Here is a 23,878-nt window from a genome sequence, read left to right as displayed (position 1 = left end):
GTTAAAGGCTTATTATCTGCTGGACACGGTTCTAAGTATTTTACATGCATTATCTCTTCTAACTCTCTCAATGACCCCATGAGGTAGGTCCTATTACTATTCCCATTTTTACAGAATCATTATCCCATTTTCAGAGAAGAGAAATAGGAACTGAGCTGGGATTCAAACTTAGGCCCTTTGGGTTCGACTCAATATACAACCATGTAGGTAGGTATGGACGTAGGTCTGGCTAGACGTGTGCAATCATGAAATATCAACATGGGTAAGTGCAGTGGTATGTTGGTCAATGTTTAACAACAAGTTCTCAAAGAAAAAAAATTGATTTGTAGTGTTTGCCCATTTCTGTGGTGTCAATACTCCTCCCATGGCCAATGTCAAGATACCAATATGCTGTGACTGACCTGAAGGAGGTATTGGGAAGAGATGTGTGATGTGAAACCATACTGATATAACAGAAGCAAATAACCTCCAGACCATAGATGAGAGTAAAATGCAATAAAATAATAAAGAAGTGATGATTTTGGAGTATTTATGATCTTTGTTTTTTGTTTGTTTGTTTTTTTTTTTTTGCGGTACGCGGACCTCTCACTGCTGTGGCCTCTCCCGTTGTGGAGCACAGGCTCCGGACGCGCAGGCTCAGCGTCCATGGCTCACGGGGCCCAGCCGCTCCGCGGCATGTGGGATCCTCCCGGACCGGGGCACAAACCCGCGTCCCCTGCATCGGCAGGCGGACTCTCAACCACTGCGCCACCAGGGAAGCCCTATGACCTTTGTTTTTAATATAATTTATTTAATTGTAAACGTATAATTTAATGTTAAAAATAATGGCTGTACTTAACAACTGGCTTGCAAAATTCCTGAAAGTTCAACAGTGTTAAGCCAGTTCCAGCTCACCACTGGGCGTGTGCCTCTGCATGTCACACTGTATAACTGGGTCATGTTGGAGAACAGCCGTGAGCCTGGGTTGTAGCTGGATTCACAAAGCCTTGTGCAAATGTTGCCAGCTGTGTCTCTCTGCATGCACGAATGGGATGTTCAGCCGGCAGTATCTCTGGTCCAGGTGGGGAGCTGCTGTGTGTACGCTGCTCGAAGCATAATGCGTTTATTTGTCTTTGAGGGATGATGGCCGTGTCATAACATGTCTGAACATGTAAGTGTGGCTGTCTGCTAAGTTTGTAGATTTGCATGTCGGGGTGTAGCTTATTGTATGTATGCACACGTGTAGGCATGTGTGTAGTTGTTTTTGTGTATCCTTCTGCAAATATAATGGTCAGTGTGTCAGTCATGCCAGGGTCAGTAACCACGTCTTTTATGTAGTTATGTTCATAGTTGTGTGTGATATATGTTCATATATTGTGTGTGGCTGCATGTACGTAGTTATGTTTGTTGTGTGTGATCATGAGGATGTTTGGCTGTAAGTCTGAAGCTGTTACAGTTGCTGTGCGCTCCCAGCATCTGACAAAAGCTCTAAGTTGCTGGGACTTCAGTAATTGGCAGTAAACCCCGGGCCTGAGCTGCAACGTGGAAGATCCGTCTTATTACAGGAAGTGTGTCCTCCTCTCCCTAACCACCACTGGGCGGGCCCACTTTCGCTCCCAGAGCAGGCCCCACCTTTCTAGGTCACATGCCCAGAGCTCTGTGCCCACCCAGATGCTGCCAAGAACCCAGGCGCAGACGTGGCTGCAGACTGGCTCTGTGCTACAGGGACCCTGAGGCCAGACTTGCATCTTTCCTGGAGAAAGCTCTGGGTACTTCCACAGGAATCCTCACCAAGGGACACCATTTCCTCTTCCCATTTCGCAGAAGAGGAAATCGAGGCCAGAGAGGGAAAATAGAGCGGTGGGTCTAGGTCCATAAAAGGAGTGAGGGGAGGCCGGGGCAGGTCCCTTCCTCCTCAGCCAAGCTGCCTTTCTCAGGTCTCCTAAGCGGCCCCCACACCCCTCACGCAGAGGTCCAGAATCTCCTGGCCCAAACCTGGGGTCAGCAAGGGGCAGGGCTGGGATAACCCGTCTACTTGAGTTTGAATGTGGTTCAGGAGCCCCGGGCTGGGCTCTGCCGCCCCCAGTTGAGCCTGGTGACTTGAGGCTCAGTTTCACTGACTTTGGAGCATCCTGGAATGGGGGCTCCCAACACTCTGCAGGCTTGTGTGTTTCCTCTGGCTGTGCAAAAGCAGGAGTCACTCTCGAAGCCTTCCCAAGCACCAGTCCAGGTCTTCCTAAGGGTTTCACATCTCTTCCACCCTCACCACCACCAGCAGAGACAAAAATCCAGTGACATTCCTTCCCAGGAGGTAGGTAATCTCATCTTCTTACAGATGAAGAAACTGAGGCTCTGGTCTTTATATGGACACCAACTCATTACTGCCCATGTCTACGGGAGAGCTCCCTGACACTCCATGGATCCAGTGACCTCTCCCTCTTCCCTGCTCTAAAACCACCCTTAGGGTCCATCCCTCTCTCAAGCTCCTAGGATTACAGAATGTGCTGGAAACGCAGGTCCTGCTCCAGCATATGCCTACAGATGGTGGGAGGAGGACGGCTCTGGGACAGGGCAAAGTGAGGGACTTGCCTGCTGGCCTACCCTCCTCTCTCTTCCCTCTCCTGGTGAGCTCCAGCCCTCTCCGTCCCAAGGCCAAGTTTGCTTGTCTAGGCAACAGGGCGGCAGCCAACTTGAGGCAAAGATCACAGGGAGGATCAAATATTAACTTCAAGTCGGCCCGCGCTGAGGGCTCCTGGCACTGAGCGCTCAGGGATCCGCAGGTAAGGCCTCCATCTCTGATTCCCCGCAATCTCCGGGCCCCTCTCTCCCCCCCCACCCCGGCCTCCTCCGCCCCGCAGCCCAGGCCTGCAGCCGGTCCCCCTTCCCCCGCCCCGCGGGCCCCATGGGCGCAGCGGCTGCCCGACACCTGTTCGGCCCCCGCCCGCCTGGGCCCCAACCCTCGGCCAAGGAAAGGGAGAGTTGCAAACAGAGCAGCTCCTGGAGCCTCAAGCTGTGGGGTTGCGGGATCCGAGGCCCTTCGCTTTTCTCCGCCAGATCCACTCCCGGGGTGCGGCGTAGACGCGGCTCAGCACCCCTCATCAGTTCGAGTTTCTTTGCCCCTTCTCGGGTCACCCGGGATTTTGTTTTCCCCAGTCTCCGGCTCCCCCGTCCCGCAGTCACCGCCGCTCCCTGGGCTTCGCACACGCCGAGTCCCGGGGCTTCGAAAGTCCTTTTCCAGCTGCCGGTCTCTTCACTCTCTTTCCCGGGCCCTGCACAAGCTACCCAGGGGCCCCAACCCTGCAGGTCCAGGCGTACGTGCTCAAGCCCAGTCTTTGGGACCGGCACGGTCCACCCCGGAGCCCCGGGCCATGCACACGCCCACCCCGAGGTGCCAGCAGTCCCCAAGGGGCGCTGAGCCCTGCCCCGGCCGTGCCTCCCTCTGGTCCCCGAGTCCCGCACGCGCCTCCCGGGCGTCCAGCCAGCACGGGCCCCCGGGACTCCCGGGCTCGCACGCGCCGCGCCTCCCGGGGGCTGGGGCTGTGGCCCGAACTCTGCAGCCTCACCGTGTTCTTCCTGGCCACCATCTTCTCCAGCTTCTTGGCGATCCTCAGCAGCTCCTCTTCCTGGCCCATGTTGGCCCGCGACGCCCGGCGGGACGAGGGGCGCAGGGGCGGCAGCCGGGTTTCGGGTGCAGGAGGCGCAAAGGCTGAGGGCGCGCAAGCCGCGCGGGCCCCAGACGCACCCGACACACACGCCCGGCGGGGGCGGGGCTCTCCCCCCACACCCCCTCGGCCGCCTGCCTCCCGGCAGTGGGGGAGGGGTGGCATGCGCTAAATATAGACTTCAAGGACTCGCCGGGGCAAAGATTGCCCGCGCCCGCCAGTCGGGCTACCCGAGAGAGGGACGAGGCTGCGAGAGCGGGCCCTCCACCTCGGGCCGGTCCTGGGGCGCGGGAGCTGAAGGGAGATTTGGGAAGGAGGGCTCTCTGGCGAATGGGGAGGCCGTCGTCCCTGGCCACAAGAGGCTGTTGCGGCGAGGAGGGCACCCGAGGGTGCCCTGGGAGCTTCCAGAAGAGTTCTGGGCTCCCGTGTCTCTGCACCGTTGCAGCTCAAAGCCAGCCGACCTAGTTCATGCCTATGCCCAAGTGGAGGCAGTTTGGTATGCTTGAATCACATTATTTTGCATGATCATTAAATCCAATTTTGTCCTACCCTGTGCTCACTATTCGTGCACACGCGTGTATCCAGGCCCACTGTTGCCCTCAATTTTGTTTGTTACAGTGAGGTTTTGCATTTCTAACAAGCTCTCCGAGTGCTGCTGGTCCCACGGACTACACTTTGAGTAGTGAGGGCTTGGGAAATTCTTAAGCGCACCAAACTTTGAGAAATCCGTGTCCAGGTGCATGTGCCCCTTATTTAGTCGGGGTCAGGACACTGCCTCCCCAGTGGGATTGGATCTGGAAGGGAGGAAACAGAATCATGCCTCCACAGCTGTGCACACATCTGTGTTCCTGTGGAAGGACCTTCCAAGTGTCCCCAGCAGACCCAGATCCCTTCCTAAACGTGAGTTTAATTGATAGAAAATGACCTATGTGTGTGTGGAGTGTGTGTGTGGGTGCTTATGGGCCTGGAAGGGAGGCATGAAAAATGGTCCGCTGTGTGTGGGGATGGGAAGTTGTGGCTCGGAGTGTTCAGTGAAATCTCCACTTTCCTGAGAGAAACTTAGAGAACCTCATCCTCCATCACAGGGTGGACTCACCTGGCTTCTGATGACAAATTGAAATTAACACAGAGTGATCACAATTCAGGCATACAAAAATGGAGTCCGATTAAAAAAAAAAAATGGAGTCCGGTAGCAGTTGAGGATCTGGTTTCAGACACATCTCTGCATCACTGAAAACCTGAACTTTCTTTGAGCTCTACCAGATCCATGGACATCACCAGAGTACTCAGAACAACACTTGCCAGCTGCAAACCTTATGGTCTCAAGGTCTCCCCTTGAAATTATTTAACCATTTCGGACCCCAACCAATCCTTATTAAATAAGCACCTTTACTTCTGGCCAGCTCCAACTGTAATTCTTGACAAACAACTCCTGTAACTAACTGTAACCTTGCGGTTTCTGCCTTCATAAGCCTCCCCATTTTGTAGTCCTGCAGAACACAATTGAAGAGCTTCTATATATATATATTTTTTCGTTATTTTATTTATTTATTTATTTTTGGCCCCCTTGGGTCTTTGTTGCTGCGGGAGGGCTTTCTCTAGACCCGGCGAGCGGAGGCTACTCTTCCTTGCGGTGGCTTCTCCTGTTGCGGAGCGCAGATTCTTAACCTCTGTGCCACCAGGGAAGCCCTGAAGCGCTTCTTGAATCTGTGTCTCCAGGAGTGCAGTGCTAGCAAACCCCAAATAAGCACCTTGTTTTTCAATCAGGTCTCCATTTCTAAAATTTTGGTTAAATCTTCTAACTGTGCTGGGACCAAGGTAGGAAGGGGTGGGTTTCTCATTCATTCAGCAGATACGTATTGAATGTCCAAGCAATGAATAAGACAGCCCCAGCCCCAGCAAGCTTGAGACTCAGTCTATGGGTAAGAAAAACCTTAAACAAATACGTACACCATCAATTCTGTGTTATCACAATTGGGGTGAGGGTCAGGAAGAAGTAGAGGATAACTTGCAGACATCTGAGGGGACTCGCACCATTTGGGGTGTCATGTTCTCTGAAGAAATGAAGTTTAAACTTTGGGTGGAAGTGCTCAGTGGGAGTTGGCGGGAGGAGGAGGAGAGTGTTAAAGAGAAGAAGAAACATTTATACATATATTTATTGAGCACCTACTAGGTGCCAGAACTTTTAGCCCTGGGCATCCTGAGAAGTACAAATCAGTCCTCCTGGAGTTCCGAATGTGCAAAGCTTGGGGAAGGGAGGGTGCTTCACGTGTCGGGGGTTGAAGGAAAAACAGGTGTGGCTACAGCACAGCGATGAGAGGGGTGTTCGGAGGGGAGGGGCAGAGAGTCGGAGGTGGGTGGGGCCTGACCATGAAAAGCACTGTAGGCCGCTTTTAGGAGGTTAGACTAAAACTTCTTGGCCAACCCCCAAGCAAGCCCCTCTGGGTTGAAGAGACAGCTGTCTGCAATTACTTAGGATTGGCTTTTAGAAAAAGCAGATTTTAGTTTCCTCAAACTTCTACCCAGCTCCCACTGTGAGTTGACTGACATCAAAAGAAGCTAAGACTTCAGGGCTTGAAGGACCCTAAGAAAACATCAACTCCAACCCTTTCTTTGTACAGATTGGAAGACTGAGGCCCAGTGAGGCCCAGGATTGCCCTGCTCAACCGTATCAGACACGTCAGTACTCTCTACATCCCCTCTGCCTACCCATCCACCTTGGAGTTCACCAGCAGGCAATTCCTGGACACACCTCTGACAGCTTCCTGCATCTCTCTGACTGACGGCTTCAGGGCAGCCTGGAAGTAGAGAATTAGGAATTGACACCCCCAGAAAGGACCCTTGAACCAGCGAGAGACCAGAGTTGGTAGTAAATACACCAATTTCTTCACTCCTGATGGGATAACTTGAAGGCACGTTCCTTTTTTTTCACATCCCTACTAACCATTGTGCTTCCTGGGATCACCTCACAAATAAGCAGGGACTGTGGCAGAGTTAAACTGCAAGTCTCCAGACTCCTAGTCCAGTGCTCTTTCCTCACACCAGGGTTTCTCAACCTCGGCACTATTACCATTTTGGACTGGATAATTCCTTGTTCGCGGGGGCTGGCCTGTGTATTGAAGAATGTTTAGCAGCATCCCTGAACTCCAGCCACTAGATGCCAGCAGCACCCTCCAGTTGGGAATAAAAAATGTGTCTTCCTTGTCAAATGTCCCCTGGGGGAAAATCACCCCTGGTTGCAAACCACTGCTGTACACCAGGCTGTCCCTCTTAGCAGGTCTAGAGAAAGAATTCCAAGCCCTAAGAATCCCTCCCCTTCCCGACGGCTCTTCAGAGAACATAAATGAAACCACTGAAATTTACTCTGAAAAATCTTTTATTAGAGATGAGTGAAATAACAAGACACTGGGGGCTCTGAAGACAACCTCGCTCCTGTGGGATCACAGACCTGTCAGGTCTCCAGGGTAAACAGCGCAGCCTCCCGGACCAGGCTGCTGCATTGGCCATTGGCATCCTCTGGCCTCCCCTGTTTGTCCTGGTCCATCCCAGCGCCCAGGGCCTATAACGCTGACCTGTTAGAGACTGATGGTGGCTTAGGTGTATCTGTTTTCCAATATGGGCCTGAAAGCGACGGTGGAATTTCTGGCGCTGGGAAGTAGAACCTTTAAGTCTCCACCCTCCATTTCTATCACTCTCCTTTCTCCTTTCTTGGCCCTTTCCTGCCCCGAGACTGGAAGGTTCCTGAGTTGACTGAGAAAGAGGAGAGAAGTGAGGATAATCATTCCAGACTATTCCTTTCATTCTTGCTAAATCAAGGAGAGTAAGCAAATGGGGTGAACCCTCCTCTACTTCCTGGCTGGGAATCTATTATAACAGAGGTCCCCAGCAAGGCTGTGCTGTCCCTCAAAAGGAGTGATATTCAGAATATTTATTTAACAGCCAGTACAGCATGGGCACTGAGAAACCAGAATGGATACAGGCTGTAGACAACTGCAGTGCTATTCAGGTGCAAGCCAGCTGATTGTCAGTCTGCCCCTAGGCCCAGGACCATCCTCTGGAATCCAGCCCTGTCCATTTCCAAGCCTAATTCGTGGGACCGGCTGCCCAGAAAGGGACCACATCTTTAGGACCTTTGTCTTATTCCTGTGACATCTGCAGTGCCTAGCACAGGAATGGACAGAGCCAGAACTCAGTCAAAGAATACTAGGCTAGTGAATGGCTGAGAAGACAGTCCCTAGTCTGGCAGAATCCCTGGCCTGCAGAATAATGAAGGCAGGTTAGAGCCCCCCAGACTGATGGAAGAAACACAGTCCTGGTCTGATGAGGGACTGGAGGTTCTGCAGTTGGAGCTGGGTCAGGAGCACTTGGGTCCAGCCATAGGGCTCCCTGGTCCCTGGCAGGTATGAGATGGAGACAAACCACCATCAGCCCTAACATGGAGGGGCCCAGTGTCCTTGGCAGGGGCGTGGGCCCATGTCAGGGAGGAAGGCCAGCCACAGAGGCACAAGGGACAGAGACAGCAAGACCCCAGGGCATAAACACCTCAGCTCCCAGTCTTGTAGGCTCAAGTCCTAGCTCTGAATGCTGGCATCCAGCATGGGGGTGGTTCAGGCGTGCAAGGGCTAGTAAGGAGCTAGTCTTGCAAAAGCTGCACAGAACTTGCTGGGAGAACCCCAGTCCTTGAACCGTCTCCTTCAGTGAAGCCAACCTGGGAAGAGAAGGATGAAAATTGACATTTCTTAAGCACCTGTTACACATCAGCTGTTTATCTCACTCAGTTTCAAAAGGTCCTATTGTGGGAACATGAAATTATCCCTATTTTACAGATGAAGCTGAAGCTTGAAGAAGCTTCATGCTGAAGCTTGAAGAAGCCACTTTTCCAAGACCTCCACGCTTCAAAGGCCAGGCTCTTATTATCACACACGTCTCAACAACAGGCATCAACTAAATGCTGGGTGATGGACACCTGGTTGTAGACACACATTTGTGTCTGGTACCTGACTCTGATAGACTTGAGGATGATGATTCCCTAGAGAGACCCAGCTCCTTCCATCCCCTACTCTCAACACAGACAACCAATGCCAACCCCGACAAATCCCCAGGGGAACCAGGAGCAGAGATGGCTTCCTTCTCGGCACAACTGCCTCTGTCCTATGCCCACTCCCAGGCTCCTCATCTAAATATGTATGATTGTGCGAGACTGATTCAGCAGGGAGAAGCTGGATTAAGGATGACAGCTCTTGCCTTGTCCCTGTCACATCCCTCTATGCCTGGAAGTTTCAGTGGATTCCAGGAGACTCCTGTATAAGAGGAGAGTTGTGCAAACCAATGGCTGGTACACGGCCACCCTAATCCTTCCTCGTCTGCAGGGAGTGCTTCCTTCTCTGAGCGACCAGCCTGGCTGACACAGCTTTGCTCACCCTCCTTTGGGGAACAGTCAGAGCTTGGGCCTTGTCATCTCTGCCGCCTCTCAAGGCCTGGGCTCTCCCCAGCTGCACCCATCCTGGACTGGGGAAGGAGGAGCAACAGGACAGGGACTGGGCAAATGATGGCTGCCCCCAGTCCTGGACAGAGGTCTGCCGCCCTAATACACTTACTCTTGACCAGCTCTGCCTCCCACGTACCCTTTCACCGCCCTTCAAACCACAGTCCCGGAGTCTTACCGGCATGTTCCTTCTGGGTAGAGGCTGCCGGGCTGAAGGACAGTCCTCCAGGCTCCGGCCCCCCCGCCGATAGGAGCGAGTGCTCTCAGAGCTGGAAGACATGGAAAGGCCAAGGTGACCCCTGCACCCAGAGAGCCCCTTAGAGTAGGGGGAAGGGCTCAGGGATAGAGCAAGGCTGGGGGCTTGGACTGGGTGGGTAGAGAGTCCACGAGGCCCCCAGGTTGGGTGCATCACAGGCCCCAGAGGCCCAGAACTGACCTCCACACTGAAAATTTCACCATATCTATTCCCCAAACTCCAAACTGAAAGGGTTTGCAAGGAAGAGAGGACTGGATCCTGGGCTGGAGGTGGGGACAGAGTGAAAACCCCACTGTGAACCTCTAGAACAAGCCACAGTTGGCACTAGGCCTTCGCTCTTCCAGCTTCAGCAGCCTGAGCTCCAGACTCCTCCCCAGCTCTCCAGGCCAGAGGCAGGAGCAGGTGTGTGAAGGGGGAAGGGGTCCAATCACCCTCCACTTATGGTCTAGCATTTCTGCATTGTTCATGGGCCTCAGCGCTGGAAGGTATCCCAGGCTACAGGCAGGCACCGTTTACAGGTGGCGAAGTAAATGCATGCTCAGAGAGGTCAGGAGACTTGCTGAGACTGCACAGTTGGGCTTTCACCAACCTGAACCTGACAGGGGGATACATCTCTGAAGGGGTGGTTCCAGATGTCAGGCTGGGTCGGGAGGGGCCCGGGGGCTCCCAGAGGCCCTCTTCAGAGCTGGGTAGGGTTTGGTTGGGACCCCCAGGTTCCACGGGGCTTGTGAGGCTGCAGGAGGAGGAGGCTGGACTGCTCAGGTTCTCAGGGACCCCAGCAGACTCCGAGCTCAGGCTGGGAACTTCGGAACGATCTGAAATCAGAAGTGATAAAGCCTGTCTTTATCACTTACTCTGTGCTCAACTTCAAAGCAGCTTTTGGCCTCTGGGATCTATCATGGTTCTCTCCCAATCCCCCAGCTCTCATCTGCCTGTCCAGCACTCTCCTTCAACTCTTCACCATCATGCTTCAGTCTCATGGTTCATGATGTTCATTCCTGATGGCCAGGGCCACACTGACTAGCACTGTTCACTTCTGCTCACACCCTCTCCTCAATCTGGACTCTCCTGCTTGTCCCTCAGGCTCAGCTCTGATGCTGCCTCCACCAGGAAGCCTTCCTAACCCCCCTACCAATCCCAGCAGGAGACGCTCCCTCCCTCTCCCGAGTTCCCAGAACAAGCCTGTTCATTCATTCAACAAATAGTTATTGACAACAGCCAAGCACTGTGCTAGGTGCTGGAGAAATAGTAGTCAACAAAACTTGCTTCTGTCCTTTTGGAATTTATCTTCTATGTCGCACTGTGCCTTATATTATAATGAATTACATTCCAGTTTTTATCTCTCCCACTAGACTGTGTCTCAGTAGCCCCCAAGGGACTCAAGACAGTGCACTCTTAAAAAACGCTTCTCTCTCTTTTTATTTCAGTGAAGCATTGAGGAATTTGGAATAAGACGGACCTGGGTTGGAAGCCCACATCAGGGACTTAGCTATGGGATTTTGGACATGTTACTTAACATCTCTCTTCCTTTACCTGTGATGGGGAGATGATAACCCCTACCTGACAGGTGACAGTGAGGACAGTATGGACTAACACAGCACTCTGAGCTCAGTGCTCCAGCACATAGCAGGCCCTCAATGAATGGCACGAGAGCATTTTTCTGGGCAGCCAACCATACCTCCACTGGCATGTCCCGCACGCCCTTGGGCCATGGTCCGAGAAGGGTTTTTGACCGGCAAAGGTGGGGGGCAATCCTCACTCTGGATCTTAGGGGCAGCTGGTCCCAGGCTGGCGATGGTCTCGTAGGTCTTGTTGCTGATGTCCAGCCTCCCACTGGCCCAGCGGACCTGGGCTGGCGGCTTCAGCGGGCAGCGCTGCTGGGGCAGAAGTGTGGGAGGGAGGATGCCCTTGGTTCCTCCAGCTCAGCCTCGCCCCTCCCCACATCAGGTCCCATGTGGACCTGGAAGACCATCAGGTCTTCCCTTCGGCTGTCTGGAGGCCTGAGAGGCGAGGGCTGGGACACACCTTCTCTTCCTCATCCTCCTCACTGTCAGAGCCAGGCTCTGTGGAGATCCCCCAGGGGTAGTCCAGGTGCAGGGGGAAGGCGAGGGTCCCGGCATGGGCCTGCTCCAGCTGCCAAAAACAAAGCCTTGGCAGTTCAGAAGGTCAGGGGCTCAGCAGAGAGATAGAAAGGGTCAGGGGCTCCCTCTCCTTCCCTAGACCTCACCAGGTCCTCACACTCTTTGTGCTGCTTCTTCCTGGCTATGTCCAGAGCTGTCTCTCCTGCCTCGTTCACTGTGAGGGATAAAGTCAGGGGTCGTGGTCAGGGTCAAAGAGGCATTATAACTTAGAGGTTAGGATGAGCCTTTGGGATCAAGATCGTCTGGGTTTGAATCCTGGCTCTGCTACTTCCTGGCTGTGTGACTTTGGACAAGTGACTTAACCTCTCTGGGCCTTAATTTTCTCATCTATAAAATGAGTATGATACTTGGAACTACTGACGAGGTTGTTATGAGGATTAAATGAGTTAATATACATAGAGCACTTGGCACATTACGAGGTACACATTAAACAGCAAATCATAGCTATTACAAACACTATTATTCAGATTCAGTTAATGTTTATTTGTCTAGGTACTTTAAGAAACGTTGTTTTATTTTATCCTTTCAGCAGGTCTGCTAGGTCAGTGGTATTATTCCCATTTTACAGATGAAGAAGCTTAGGTTCAAGAGATGAATGGACAAACCCCAAAGTCACAAAGGTGGTCGGAAGCAAGCCAGGATTAGAACCCAAGTCTGTGTGCAAAGTCCATGCTTGTTACCAGTGCTCTCTGTCTGGAAATAAGGCAGGAAGTCCCCCAGGAGGGCTAGTCAGGAATGGGAGTCTGATGGAGGAGTTGTCGGAGCCCCACCTGTGCCAAGTGAGGCTCTCCCTTTCAGCAGCAGCTTGAGGCAGTCGGGTTGGTTGTAGAGAGCAGCGCAGTGCAGGGCGCTGTTCCCGTCAGCAGCCTTGGCATCCAGGTGACCACTGTGGCGGGGTGTGGGGGGTAGGTCAGGGAGGAAGGAAGGGAACAGACAGGTGAAGTCAGGGGGAAAAGAGAGAGAGGAAAGGAGGGAGGAGAGGGGGAGAAGAGGAAGGCAAGGGGAGCGTGAGGAGGTGGGCAGGGAGGTTCTCACCCGTTTTGGATGATGAAATCCACCAGGGGCAGGGAGGCCTGGTTGGTGACTCTGACAGCCAAGTGCAGGGCGAGCTCTCCAGGTGCCTGAATACATGTCCACACCTCTGAGTTTACCCCAGTTCACCTGCTCCCTAATATTACCCTCTTAAACTCTTGCTGCCCCCTGACACCTCCAGATATGAAGCTGCCAGAACCCCTGAGAGAGGAAACTGAATGGTGACACCTCATGTTTGGGAGGAGGATGAAAGGCCATTCCTTCACTGCTTCCTTCAGTGGTTCTACCTCCTCCTCCCCAGTAGAAGGTGTTTCCCAAACTTGGTTCTTGGCCTTGGACTCTTCTCTCTGCTCCTCTCTCACTGCCCCCAGAGATGTCGAATAACCTCAAGCTTTCAGTTAACACTCACGTGTAGGCTGTTCCAAATTCTTACCCCGTCTAAGTGCTACACCCACCCTGCCCACTGGATAGCCCACAAGATATCAGGCAGACAGCTCAAAGACATGGCATCCAATTTTTGATGTCCAATCAGTGTCAATTTATTCCTTCAAATGTCTCTGATATCCTTTCCCCCTTGGCTCACGTGATGTTTGTTACTAGAATCACCAGTGCAATAGCCTTCCTTGCTCTGATCTGACCCACCCCTCCGCATTTCTAAGGCTATTCAAGGGAAAAAAATATTCTAACGTTTATCGCAGATATATTATACACCAGGCCCTTTCATACGGGACTTAATTCTCACTTCAACCCCATGGGTGCTATCATTAACCCGTTTTACAGATGAGAAAATGAGACTCAGAGTTCAGTAAACTGCTCAGGATCACACAGCTAGGAAAAGACAGAGCCAGGATTTTGGCTCAGGACTGCCTGACTTAAGTTGTGCTCTCTCCCATTTACCCCTCTGATGGGTGGGGTTTGAGCAGATGTCAGAGGTGGGGCAGGGGGGAGTAACAGCCAGCCCTGGAGGAGGACTGGGGCGTGCTAAGTGTGGCTGGGTTATAAGTGGCCCTTGGAGAGGGTTCTCACCTGCCCCTCAGGCCCCGGCAGTGGCTGTCCAAAGTCCTGCCCATTAGCGAAGGCCTCCAGTACTGACAGGAGGTCCCGGTTGCAAATGGCCGTCCAGAGTCTCTGAGGCTCGGGGGTGGACCGCCGGGCAAACCTGTGTTCCACATACTTGGCCACGATATAGTCCCTGCGGGTGCTCCTGTCAAAAATAACCGCGGGATGTCAGAGCAAGGACCGTTTCTACTCAGCTGACCCTTGAAACCACCCCACATGTCCTGGACTCTTCCAGATCTGAGGCTCCCCTCTCCCCAGACTTCTCCCTGGGAGCCGGGAAAGCAGAATCCCCCGGCCAGAATCTGCCCCCAGCTGAGAATCGCCTTACATGTCACTCTCAGTTGAGGGTTTAGGGCCGCCGTGCGAGGGCAGCTGGGCCTCCATGACCTCATTGAAGCGAGTGTTTCCGATGTTCAAGGCCAGCTGGGTTCGCGGGAAAGTAGTGGGGATAAGACGCGGTGGTTAGGACAGCGCCCCCTGGAGGATTGAGCTTCCAGAGGTCCCGCCCCTCAGCCTCCCTCCTGGTCCAGGCTCGGCTCCGCCCCGCCCATCCTCTTTTTGGCTCGTCTGGGTCCTGCCCCAACTTGGCCTTGCCTCACCTTGGCCCCGCCCCATCCGACCCCATAGGCTCCAGCTGAGTCCTTCGGGCCCAAGCCCCGCCCCCTCATCAGACCACGCCCCTGATCGCCCTCCGGCCCCGCCCCGCCCTCACCAACAGCTCGGAGGGGCCCAGCAGGTCCAAGGTGAGGGACTGCATGCGTGAGAAGCGCACGCCCAGCTCGCGGTGAACGCCGGAGCACTGGATGCAGGTGAGCACGCCCAGGTTGGTGCTGAGCCAAGTGGGGTCTGCAAAGTAGCGCAGCTCGTGCCTGGAGGCGCGGGCCCCTCCCCTCCGTTTCCACCTCCCTCCTCGTCCGGCCCCACCTGCAGCCCCGCAGTCGCAGCACTGGCCATTCCCGGGCCTGCTCTTGACCTCGGCGATGAGCAGCTTGGTGAGGTCCTGGGGCTCCCCGTCCAGCCCGGCGCCCCCCCAGGGCCCCGGGCCGCCGCTGGGCTCCCCCAGAAAGGCACTACTCAAGGCTTCGTCCTTGCTGTTCTGCAGCACTGACACCCACCTGCGGAGAGTGCGGCGTGGCGTGGGCATGACGCCCGCGGTGGTGCGGTCCTGTATCGGGCCGGAGGCTGCTCCCCTGCCCCCACCCCCAGGCTAGCCGTGGGGGGCACTCACGCCTCACACTCATGTTCGTCCTCCGCCTGGAAGTGGTATGTCCTGTTGTCTGTGGGGAGAGGGGCGTTGTCTGGCTCACAGAAATCCTGCTGTCCTTGCTGCCCTGGGCCTGGGAAGCCCTCACCCCCACCGCCGGCTCCAGACGGAGGTTTTGTTCCTTGGGGCCAGGCTCTGCTAAGCTACAGTGGGCGGGTAATGACAGTGGCCAGCAGAGGGGGCAGTTTCTCAGAAGAAACCTCCAGAGTAGGACCCCAAGAAGGCCCTCTGTGTGAAGCCCAGCTTCCAGGGTCAGGCGAGGTTTCCCAGGGCACAGGACCCCCCTCAGCTCACGGGCAGAGGAGCCTCTGAACCTACGGCCACCTCCCCTCCCAGCCCCACAGCCTCCCTTTGGGTCTTCCTGCTCCCCACCTCTCCCCCTCGTCCCCCAGCCCGCACCAGCTGCCAGATTGCTGGGCCAAAGGTTCCGCTCAAATCACGCCACTTCCCTGCTCCAAGGCCTCCCATGGCTCCCTCCTGCCAGGAAATAAGGTCCAAACCTTTAAGAGGCGGTCCCAGGCTTCATCTCCCACTACTGCTATGGGAACCCTGCACCCTGTCTAAACTGGACCTGCACCCTGTCTAAACCAGGACCCACTCTCCTGGTTCCATGCCTTTCATCTCCTGAAACATCCTCCCCCAGACTCTATGTTCTGTGTCCTTCAAGGCTAAACTCCGAGAAGGCTTTCCTGATTCCTCACAGCAGGGCAGGCCTTCCCTCACTCTAATATATCTTTTTAAATTTTATTTATTTATTTATGGCCACGCCGCATGGCTTGCGGGATCTTAGTTCCCTGACCAGGGATTGAACCCAGGCCCTCGGTAGTGAGACCGCTGAGTCCTAAACACTGGACCCGACAGGGAATTCCCCACTCACTCTAATCTCTGATGGTGCTATATCTGCACCTCTCTTCTGGACATTCCCCATCACCTTGCAGTTCCGTGTCCCCACCTCACAACCCTGCCAGCAGAGCTCCCTGAAGACCACATCTAGGTCCTTCTCAGCCTGCGCTGGCGCTCATGAAAAGCCTGTCACCAAGACCCCAAAAGATGAAAACTGAACATTTTAAAGTAATAATTTTGAAAGCCAAATTACCCAAATCCATTTAAATATGCTTTACAGAAATAATCATATTTAATGTGGGGTGTGGGTGCATTTTAATGTTTAATGTGACATGGGGTGAAGCCTCTGAAAAGTGTCCAGAGCTTAAGGAGTCTTATGCCTGCCGTAGCAACTATTTGATAAACACATGTGGAATTGGACACAGGCCCCTAATTGGAGCCTCCCAGGAGCTGACAGGTCTCTCAGAGAAGCCCTGGGCAGTTGCTGGGTAGGGAGGGGGCAGGGACTACTCACGGGTCACCAGGTCAAAGCACTTTTTCTCCTCAGGGTTTGGCCTCACTTGGCACGTCAGCAAGGTCAGCTTCACTGGTGGCCGGTTTATCTGTGCGAAGTTGGGGATGGAGGATGTACATGTTACCCTCTGGGCCTCCCAAACTCTTAGGCTTGTTTCCCAGTCTGTTAAATGGGCATAATAATCGTGTTCCAGTTTATGTCTCCCCTCTCCTAGCACCTCAAGGATGTGGAGTGTGAGGCTTTGGATCCCTTCCTTCCTCCCACAGGGGGTCTCCAGTTCCCTGGATCCAGGTTTGCAACCAGTCTTAGAGGGAGGGTTTGACATCTGTCTGCTCTGAACACCAGGAGGAGAGGATCTATCATGTCCTGAGACCACCCACCCCTCCAGGCCTCACCGTGCTGTGTGAGATGGTCAGGCAGCCATACTTGACTCCACACTTCCTTTTCTGCCAGACTCTTCGAATTCTAGGGCCCAGAGGGATAGAAAGACAGTCACTCAAGGCTCACACCTAATTCCCCTGTATCAGTGAACAGAGTCCTGGACCAGGACTCACTTCTTCACCTCTTCTGTCCCGTGACCCCTATGCCCCTCACTCCCTGGGCTCCCTTCTGCTGGAGGGGACACAACCCTGCCATTAGGAAGCTCTCAGTCAGACAGCCCCACTCTCTAGGAATCTTTACTCTAAAGGGCCATGTGACCTTGGCCCTCTGAGACCTTCCAGTCTGATGGACAAGACAGTTCCCAACCTTAGGGACCTCCTAGTCTGAGAGGAGGAACAGGTTCTTGACCACAACAGATGAATTATGGTTAAAGACAAAGCAAGATAAATATCGAGCCCTCAAAAATAAAATTAGCAAATCCATGATCAAAGCTACTTGACACTTTTCCTGTAAGAGGTAAATATTAATCGGTTTAACAAAGGTATTCTTCTCTGATAAAAACCGATTAGTAAGTAAAAAGTTAACGGATTCCCATAAAGGCCTTTGCACTTCACAGACTGCAGGGCACAGTCAACAGTTTCATTTCCAGGCAGTCAATATATTATAGAGATTACGGGTGAGGCCATGGAGACTGTCTAGTGCATAATAAGTGCTCAGAAATTGTTCGCTGCTGCTATTCTTCTTCTTTACGTTAAGAACAACCACCAACTTTAGCAGAAATTCACGAGCCCAGGATTCTGATGATTTTGCACTGCCAGAGTGGAGGGTCCTGGAACCCTCAGGGTCTACACAAATGATAGGAACAGTCCCTTCAGGCAGCTCACCCAACCCTATCATTTACTGGCTGGGTGGCTTTGGGCAAGTTACTTGAGCTCTCTGAGTCACTTACCCATCACTTTTCTTGTACAGAAAGCCCACCTTCTCTGTCCCAAACTGCTTGTTGCCTTGGTGCTGGTGGATGCTGTAGCCACCTCCTGAGTTCTTCCGGCTCAGAGTCTCCTGTTCCTCGGACATGCAAAGGAGACCTCAGGGCATGTGGGTGGGAAGAGCCCCAATCTGCAGGGGTCTCACTCAGGGAGACTTCTCAAGGGGACGCTATGGGGTCTTCCTTCTCTCCCTCCCTCCAGGGTAGGCCTTGGGAGTGGGCACTTGGTTGGGTATGATTCAGGGGCTGACTTCTCTGCTCTCAAGCTGCAGCGTCCCTCGAAGGGAGTCCCGGAGCTGGGTCAGCTTCTGTAGCTCCTCCTCCTGGGCTTGATGCAGCTATGGGACAAAGGGCAGGACCCCATCATCAGCCAGCGGATGTGCCAGGTACAGAGCCCAGACCCAGAGCAGCAGGGCAGTAGCCTCCTTGCTCTCTGGACAGAAACCAGCAATTCCACGGCCACAGATTCTCCCGGAAGGACAGGGGACTTGACCACAAGCTCAAGGGTGAGGCCCAACTTACTGCGTGTACTGAGGCTGCCAGCTTCTCAATGAAGGGGGACAGGCTCTGAGCAGCCTTCCAGCCATCTTGGAAAAAGCTAAGGGTGTGAGGCCAAACAAGGGACCAGAGAGAGAGATGAAAATGAGAGGGGAAGTGTGGGAGAAGGTGCTCTAAAGATCACAGGGCACCTGGGGGCAATACAGTGTGACGGCCACGAGCAGGCACCCCGGAGTCAGAGTGTCTGGGTCCAGATCCCACTTCCTAGCTGTGTGACCTTAGTAAATCTGAGCCTAAGTTTTCTCATCTATAAAATGGGGATACTAGCAGTAGCTGCTCACAGCGGTGTGTGTAGGGTACGTAGTGCTTGATACGTGGTGAGCATTCAATGCAGAGCAGCTGTAAAAAGCATTACCGATGAGGTACAGACACACATGGAAGCCTCAAGCGTCTGCCAGAGCCTGGGGATGGCCCTGTCCTCGGTTGCCTGAAGGGTTAAGGGGCAAGCGACCGTGGGGATGGGGGTGGCACACGGGGAGAAACCTACTTGTGCTGGGCGTGGAAGAACTTGATGAGGCTCTGCAGGAAATCAGGACCTTGCTTCATCTGGCTCTCCCCGGCTTTCAGCAGATACTGGGGAGAGGGCAGGGAAAGGTGTGTGATGTGAGCAAAGCTGAATCCTGGGCACAAGGGGCTGCCGTCCCCATCCCAGGCTAATCCTTTTGGCCATGACTGGACCTTGGTGACCCCTCAAGGGCCATCTGGCAAGGACCTGGGCTGAGACTGTGACTGGGACCCCGGGGACGTTCAGGGATGCAGACAGGAAGACGCATCCCACCCCTCCCTCGGCCTGGGGCACCCCTTACCTCACACATGTGCAGCTGGAAGACGCGTCGCTCTCTCTGGGTGTCCTGCGCCACCTCCCCGGCACTCCCTCCTGTCACCCTGGCCCGGTCCCTCTCCTTCTCCATCCTGGCCCTAGGCCCCCAGGAAAGAGAGGCCTGAACAACTCTCACTATCCCCTTGCATGTCCCACCATCCCTACATGCTCCTGTCTGTACAGGCACACGAGAGTGAGGGGACCCTCCTCTGCGCAGCTGTGTGGTGGGGCTGGGGTACAATGGTCAACAGTGTGGATTCAGGGAATGTACAGGCTGGTGAGGGGGGGAGTCAGCCCCGTGAATCAAATCACAGCCTTGAAGAGCAATGGGAGAGTAAAATGGGGGATCCGACCTCATCCAGCTACTCAGGAAGTGATGCTGGAGCTGGGATCTGAAGTCAGAGGAAGCTAGGGCTGGGTGGGAGGATCAGACCACAGGACAGCCCGGAGGCAGGAGAGATCAGGGCTCACAGCGGAGACAGAGAGGGAGGTGGTTCCACGTGAGGTAAAGAGAGGCCAGACCACGCAGGGCCTGAGTCAGACCGTGTTGACGTTCTTGGTCTTTATCCCAAGAGCAATGGGAAGGAGTTGATGGGTTTCTAGGCAGGGAGGGGATGGGCTCAGATAGGGCCAGGTGGGATTGGGGGTAACCAGTTCTGATTTTTCTGGAAGGGATTTAGGACCATGTGGGTTAAAAGACCACAAGGTGCCTTCATTCTTCTGAGCCATGGAGCTTCCCATTTAAAGCTTAAAAAACCTTGATTCTTTTCTTTGTAGGTGAAGACAGAAAGTGCTTCCCATCCTGTAGCTAAGAGTAACCTGGGCTTTCTCCCCTAAGGATCTCAGAGTTGGTGGTTTCTGTTTGTGGATGGGTGGAACTGTGTATAAATGGTTTCCTGGAAATCCCACACCTATCAGACCACCCACTCCCAGCCAGGAGAGTATTTCCAAATCTTGGGCTGGACGCATGAGACCGTGAATCCCGTGTAAAGGAGACAGCTTGTGTATAGTTTTGCTCCCAGTGGGTGCCAGCCCTGAGCGAAGAAAAGAGACGCGGGATAACCTTACATCTGCATTACTTCCCCTCTCCAAGCTCCAGTCTCCTCATCTGGAAAATGGGGACCTCTATCTGTACCCAGATGAGATAAAGTATGCAAAAGACTTAGCAGACAGAAGACGCTACAGTATAATATTATAGGCCCCTTTAAGCTTCAGTTTTCCCATCTGTAAACTGAGGAAGCAATGACCCAGACTCAGTTCTCAGGCCCCTTCTGGTTCTAAAGTTCTAGACCTTACTGACGTCAGACCTCTGGAATGGTGTTTATTTGCAGAATCTGTCCCTGAGACCCAGAGGGCAGTTTCTCAACCTTGGAACTAAAGACATTTTGACTAGATAATTCTTTGCTGTGGGGGCCCTCCTGTGCATTGTAAGATGTTTAGCAGCATCCCTGGCCTCTGCCCACTAGATGCCAGTAGCATCTGCCCTGTTGTGACAACCACAAATGTCTCCTGGGGGTGCAAAATCACCCCTGGGTGAAAACCACTGCTCTAGAGCAGCGTTCTGCAGGGTGTGTGTGTGTGTGTGTGTGTGTGTGTGTGTGTGTGTGTGTGTGTGTGTGTGTGTGTGTGTGTGTGTGTGTGTGTGTGTGTGTGTGTGTGTGTGGTTTTGTTTGTTTTTAATGGTTTAGGTTTTCCTTTAGGTTTTCCCTAAAGCTTTGTGATACCTCAAGAGGGAATCTGTGGCAGGGGAGTGGAGTTAGGTGAGGACTGACCCTGTGAACGGGCCTGGGGGTCAGGGCAGATGCTTTTTTGGGATCTGAAGATGAGCAGCAGAGAGAGAAGTGGTGGCCAGGCCTGAGCAACAATAAGCCTGGCAGCTTGCTAAGGAGGGCGGGAGACTGAGGGGGCAGAGCAGCTGGGAGAGGGCAAGGGCAGCTCCCGTCTACATTGTTACCATATCTGCAAAAAGTGAGAGGGACTTCCCTGGTGCTCCAGATCTAACAGACTCTGCGCTTCCACTGCAGGGGGCATGGGTTTGATCCCTGGTGGGGGAACTAAGATCCCGCATGATGCATGGCATGCACCCCCCCAATAAGTAAATAAATAGGTAGAAGTGAAAAAATAAGCTAAATATTTATCAACAGGAAGTAGTTAAATAAATGATGCTATGTGCACATATAGGAATACTATGCAGCTGTTAAAAAGGATGGGGGAAATCTATATATACTGGCGTGGAAAGAAGTCTGCTCCAGAGTATATGGACAAAAAGGAAGCCACAATATAGTACAGTGGCTAGAAATGTGGATTCTGGATTTGAATGGCAGCTCCCTCGATTACTTAATCTTATAAATCTTTCTAAGCTTCAGTTTCCCCATTTCAAATATGAGACTAATACTGCCTAGTTCTCAGATGATTTAATGCACTGGAAACATTTAGTACAGTCCCTGGTGTATGGTAAGCCCTCAATAAATGACAGGATTATGATGATGCTAATGATACTGATGATATAGTAATAACTTGATGATTCCCTTAGATAATTTATTTTTATTTATTTATGCATTTATTTATCTATCTATCTATGGCTGCTCCATGTGGCTTGTGGGATCTTAGTTCCCCGACCAGGGATTGAACCTGGCCCCCAGCAGTGAAAGCGCTGAGTCCTAACCACTGCACCGTCAGGGAATTCCCTAGATAATTTTTTTAGTGTAGCATACTTCCTATTTATTTATTTAACATTTTTTATGCAAGGTCTAGTGGAGGTTAAAGGACAGAAGCTACTTAGCTCAGGATGAAGATAAGCTGTGAAGTATGATACATGGCCTTGTGAATTACCATAGCTCTGTCCCTCAGCCTCAGCTATGGTAATTTACAAAGATTTCCCTACAAAGTCTGAAATAGTCACCTGTAATGACCTGATACACCTCAGACTAACAGCTGGGAGTGCTTTCATTCCACCGCACACAACCCCACACAGAAAATAGCAAATCCCATTCCCTCCCTGTCCTCAAAGTGTGACCAATGTTTCATAAACATTTCAAATGTTAGGAATATTTTTATTTTCTTTGAATGGAGTTGCAGCAGGAATGAAAAGTGCTGAAAGGCTAGTTACTAAGAAGACAGAGATAACTGGAGGAGGGGATCACAGCCACAGTCTAACACTATTCAGGGGATGAGGAACAGGTACCAGTGGAGTGAGGAGGTCAGTGGGGAGGGAGATGGGAGAGGAAAGGAATCAAAACGAATTATGCATCTGCCAACCTGGCACCTTGAACCACCTCTCCTGTGATGCCTTTTCCAACCACCCTTCCCTCCACCCCAAAACTGCCTGCCTGTTCTGCCACCTCTGTGCTGATGCCTTCATTATAGCACTGTCACTTTGTATTTTCATTATTTTGGGACCCACCTCCCTTCTTGCTTACAAACCAGTGGGATCCACTAAGGCAGGGATTGTGGTGATATTTTTTCCCTCACTACTTACCTATAAATTGGGGATAATAGCACCTTTCCCTTCCAAGATGAATAACTGATGACAGATGTAAAGAGCTTATCACAGCAGTTGGCACAAAGGAAGCTCTTAAGTAAGTATAAGTATTAGCTGCTATTATTAATAATTATTTTTAAGTGCTAATTTTGTGCTGAGTGCTCTGCTAGGCCCTTCACACACTAAAGCAATAATCTCATAAGGCAGGAATCATTACTCCATTTTACAGATAAGTCACTTGTCCAAGGCACACAGCTGCTAAGTACTAGAGGATATGAAGCCAAGTCAGCCTGATGCTAGAGCCTCAGGGACAGCAGTGGTAACAAACACTGTGGCTCAGCTTTGTTCCATCCCTCCTTCCCTGCCTGGTTCCCCCAGCCGGTGACAGTCACAGTGTCTTTTCTGATAGATCACGGTCAGGGACTATTTTCCAAAAGATGAAGCTGAGATCCAGAGAAGGGAGGTAATTGCCCAAGATCCCAGGCTGGTCGGGGAAATGCTAGGAGCAGAGGTCTGGGCTCTTGCCTCTGAACCCCTTGCTGTGTTATTCTGGCCCCAGTTCTGGCTCAGAAAGATGGCCAATAAGTACGTGTTGAACTGCAGTGCCAGGTGCTGTATATGCACTGCACTTATTTCATCTCCACATCAACCCTGCAAGGTATCGTTGGCCCCATTTTTCAGGTGAGGAAACAGCCCTGAAAATGGAACAGCCTAGATAACTGTGTCCCCTGCACAGGGCCTGGGATGCCTTCCTTAGCAGCCCCAGGTGGAGAGGGAGACCCCCTGTATGAACAACCAGGGGGTGAGAATCCCGGTGGTATTCAACAGATACTATCAGGGCCCTTGGACCCTTTGCAGTCGCTGCCCAGACTGGTTTGGTTAAGAATGAGTTTGGAATTACACAGTAACGCATGGCTCGCTAATATCTAGCTATACCTGGAGCCCTCATAAAACGAATGTACACAGACACCTGTGCCAGGACATGTAGCTCGATCTATGTTATAGAAGCAGGAGCCAGGAGACCACTGGAAGAAGGCGGCCAGACTCAGAAGTCCTGGGTTCTAGCCCAGGTCCTATCGATAACTCACTGCGTAACCTCCGACAAGCCCCTTTCCCCATTATTACACACAGTCTTTTCTTTAAACGAAACCTTACAGGCAAGATCAATATATCAATCTGGTAAAAGCAGAGCTACTTGGGGAAGGTCAGCAAGGTAGGGCTTATTCTTTCTATTTAGTAGATGGTGCCCTGAAAGGCTAAAAGGCTAAGGGCTTAGTCAAGGTCACTCAGGAAGATGAAGACCATGTGATCACACATCAAATCAGAAAGAGAAAGATCACCTACCTGCCTGTCCACACCCCTCCCTAGGCCTCTGATGAGAACAGATGGCCACGCTCATCACAGCTCCCACACCCTTC

At 52.6% G+C, this 23,878-nt stretch overlaps 2 protein-coding genes across 2 annotated transcripts in view; both read right to left on the bottom strand.

Moving 5' to 3' along the window:
- The window catches only part of TCEA3 (transcription elongation factor A3), a 37,683-nt gene extending 33,927 nt beyond the window's left edge, over positions 1 to 3,756 (bottom strand). Inside the window, exon 1 of the mRNA XM_082648766.1 lies at positions 3,543 to 3,756. Within this exon, the coding sequence (XP_082504892.1) occupies positions 3,543 to 3,611 (69 nt within the window). The 5' untranslated portion in view covers positions 3,612 to 3,756. The remainder of the gene's footprint in view (positions 1 to 3,542) is intronic.
- Positions 3,757 to 7,013: 3,257 nt separating this feature from the next.
- ASAP3 (ArfGAP with SH3 domain, ankyrin repeat and PH domain 3) overlaps positions 7,014 to 23,878 on the bottom strand; it is a 32,134-nt gene continuing 15,269 nt past the window's right edge. The window contains exons 6-25 of the mRNA XM_082652484.1: positions 18,966 to 19,077; positions 18,647 to 18,732; positions 18,124 to 18,199; positions 17,853 to 17,939; positions 17,566 to 17,675; positions 16,631 to 16,700; positions 16,236 to 16,323; positions 14,843 to 14,891; positions 14,539 to 14,729; positions 14,327 to 14,460; positions 13,943 to 14,037; positions 13,582 to 13,759; positions 12,559 to 12,644; positions 12,294 to 12,409; positions 11,610 to 11,677; positions 11,408 to 11,515; positions 11,061 to 11,256; positions 9,972 to 10,197; positions 9,305 to 9,395; positions 7,014 to 8,349 (exon numbers count right to left, since the gene is read on the bottom strand). Coding sequence (XP_082508610.1) covers positions 8,275 to 8,349; positions 9,305 to 9,395; positions 9,972 to 10,197; positions 11,061 to 11,256; positions 11,408 to 11,515; positions 11,610 to 11,677; positions 12,294 to 12,409; positions 12,559 to 12,644; positions 13,582 to 13,759; positions 13,943 to 14,037; positions 14,327 to 14,460; positions 14,539 to 14,729; positions 14,843 to 14,891; positions 16,236 to 16,323; positions 16,631 to 16,700; positions 17,566 to 17,675; positions 17,853 to 17,939; positions 18,124 to 18,199; positions 18,647 to 18,732; positions 18,966 to 19,077 — 2,242 coding nt within the window. The 3' untranslated portion in view covers positions 7,014 to 8,274. The remainder of the gene's footprint in view (positions 8,350 to 9,304; positions 9,396 to 9,971; positions 10,198 to 11,060; positions 11,257 to 11,407; positions 11,516 to 11,609; positions 11,678 to 12,293; positions 12,410 to 12,558; positions 12,645 to 13,581; positions 13,760 to 13,942; positions 14,038 to 14,326; positions 14,461 to 14,538; positions 14,730 to 14,842; positions 14,892 to 16,235; positions 16,324 to 16,630; positions 16,701 to 17,565; positions 17,676 to 17,852; positions 17,940 to 18,123; positions 18,200 to 18,646; positions 18,733 to 18,965; positions 19,078 to 23,878) is intronic.

The sequence above is a fragment of the Grampus griseus genome, assembly GCF_964374135.1.
Source record: "Grampus griseus genome assembly, chromosome: 1".
NCBI classification, from domain to species: domain Eukaryota; kingdom Metazoa; phylum Chordata; class Mammalia; order Artiodactyla; family Delphinidae; genus Grampus; species Grampus griseus.
Note: the sequence above shows the minus strand (reverse complement) of the source record. Positions and strands in the feature narration are given on the sequence as shown.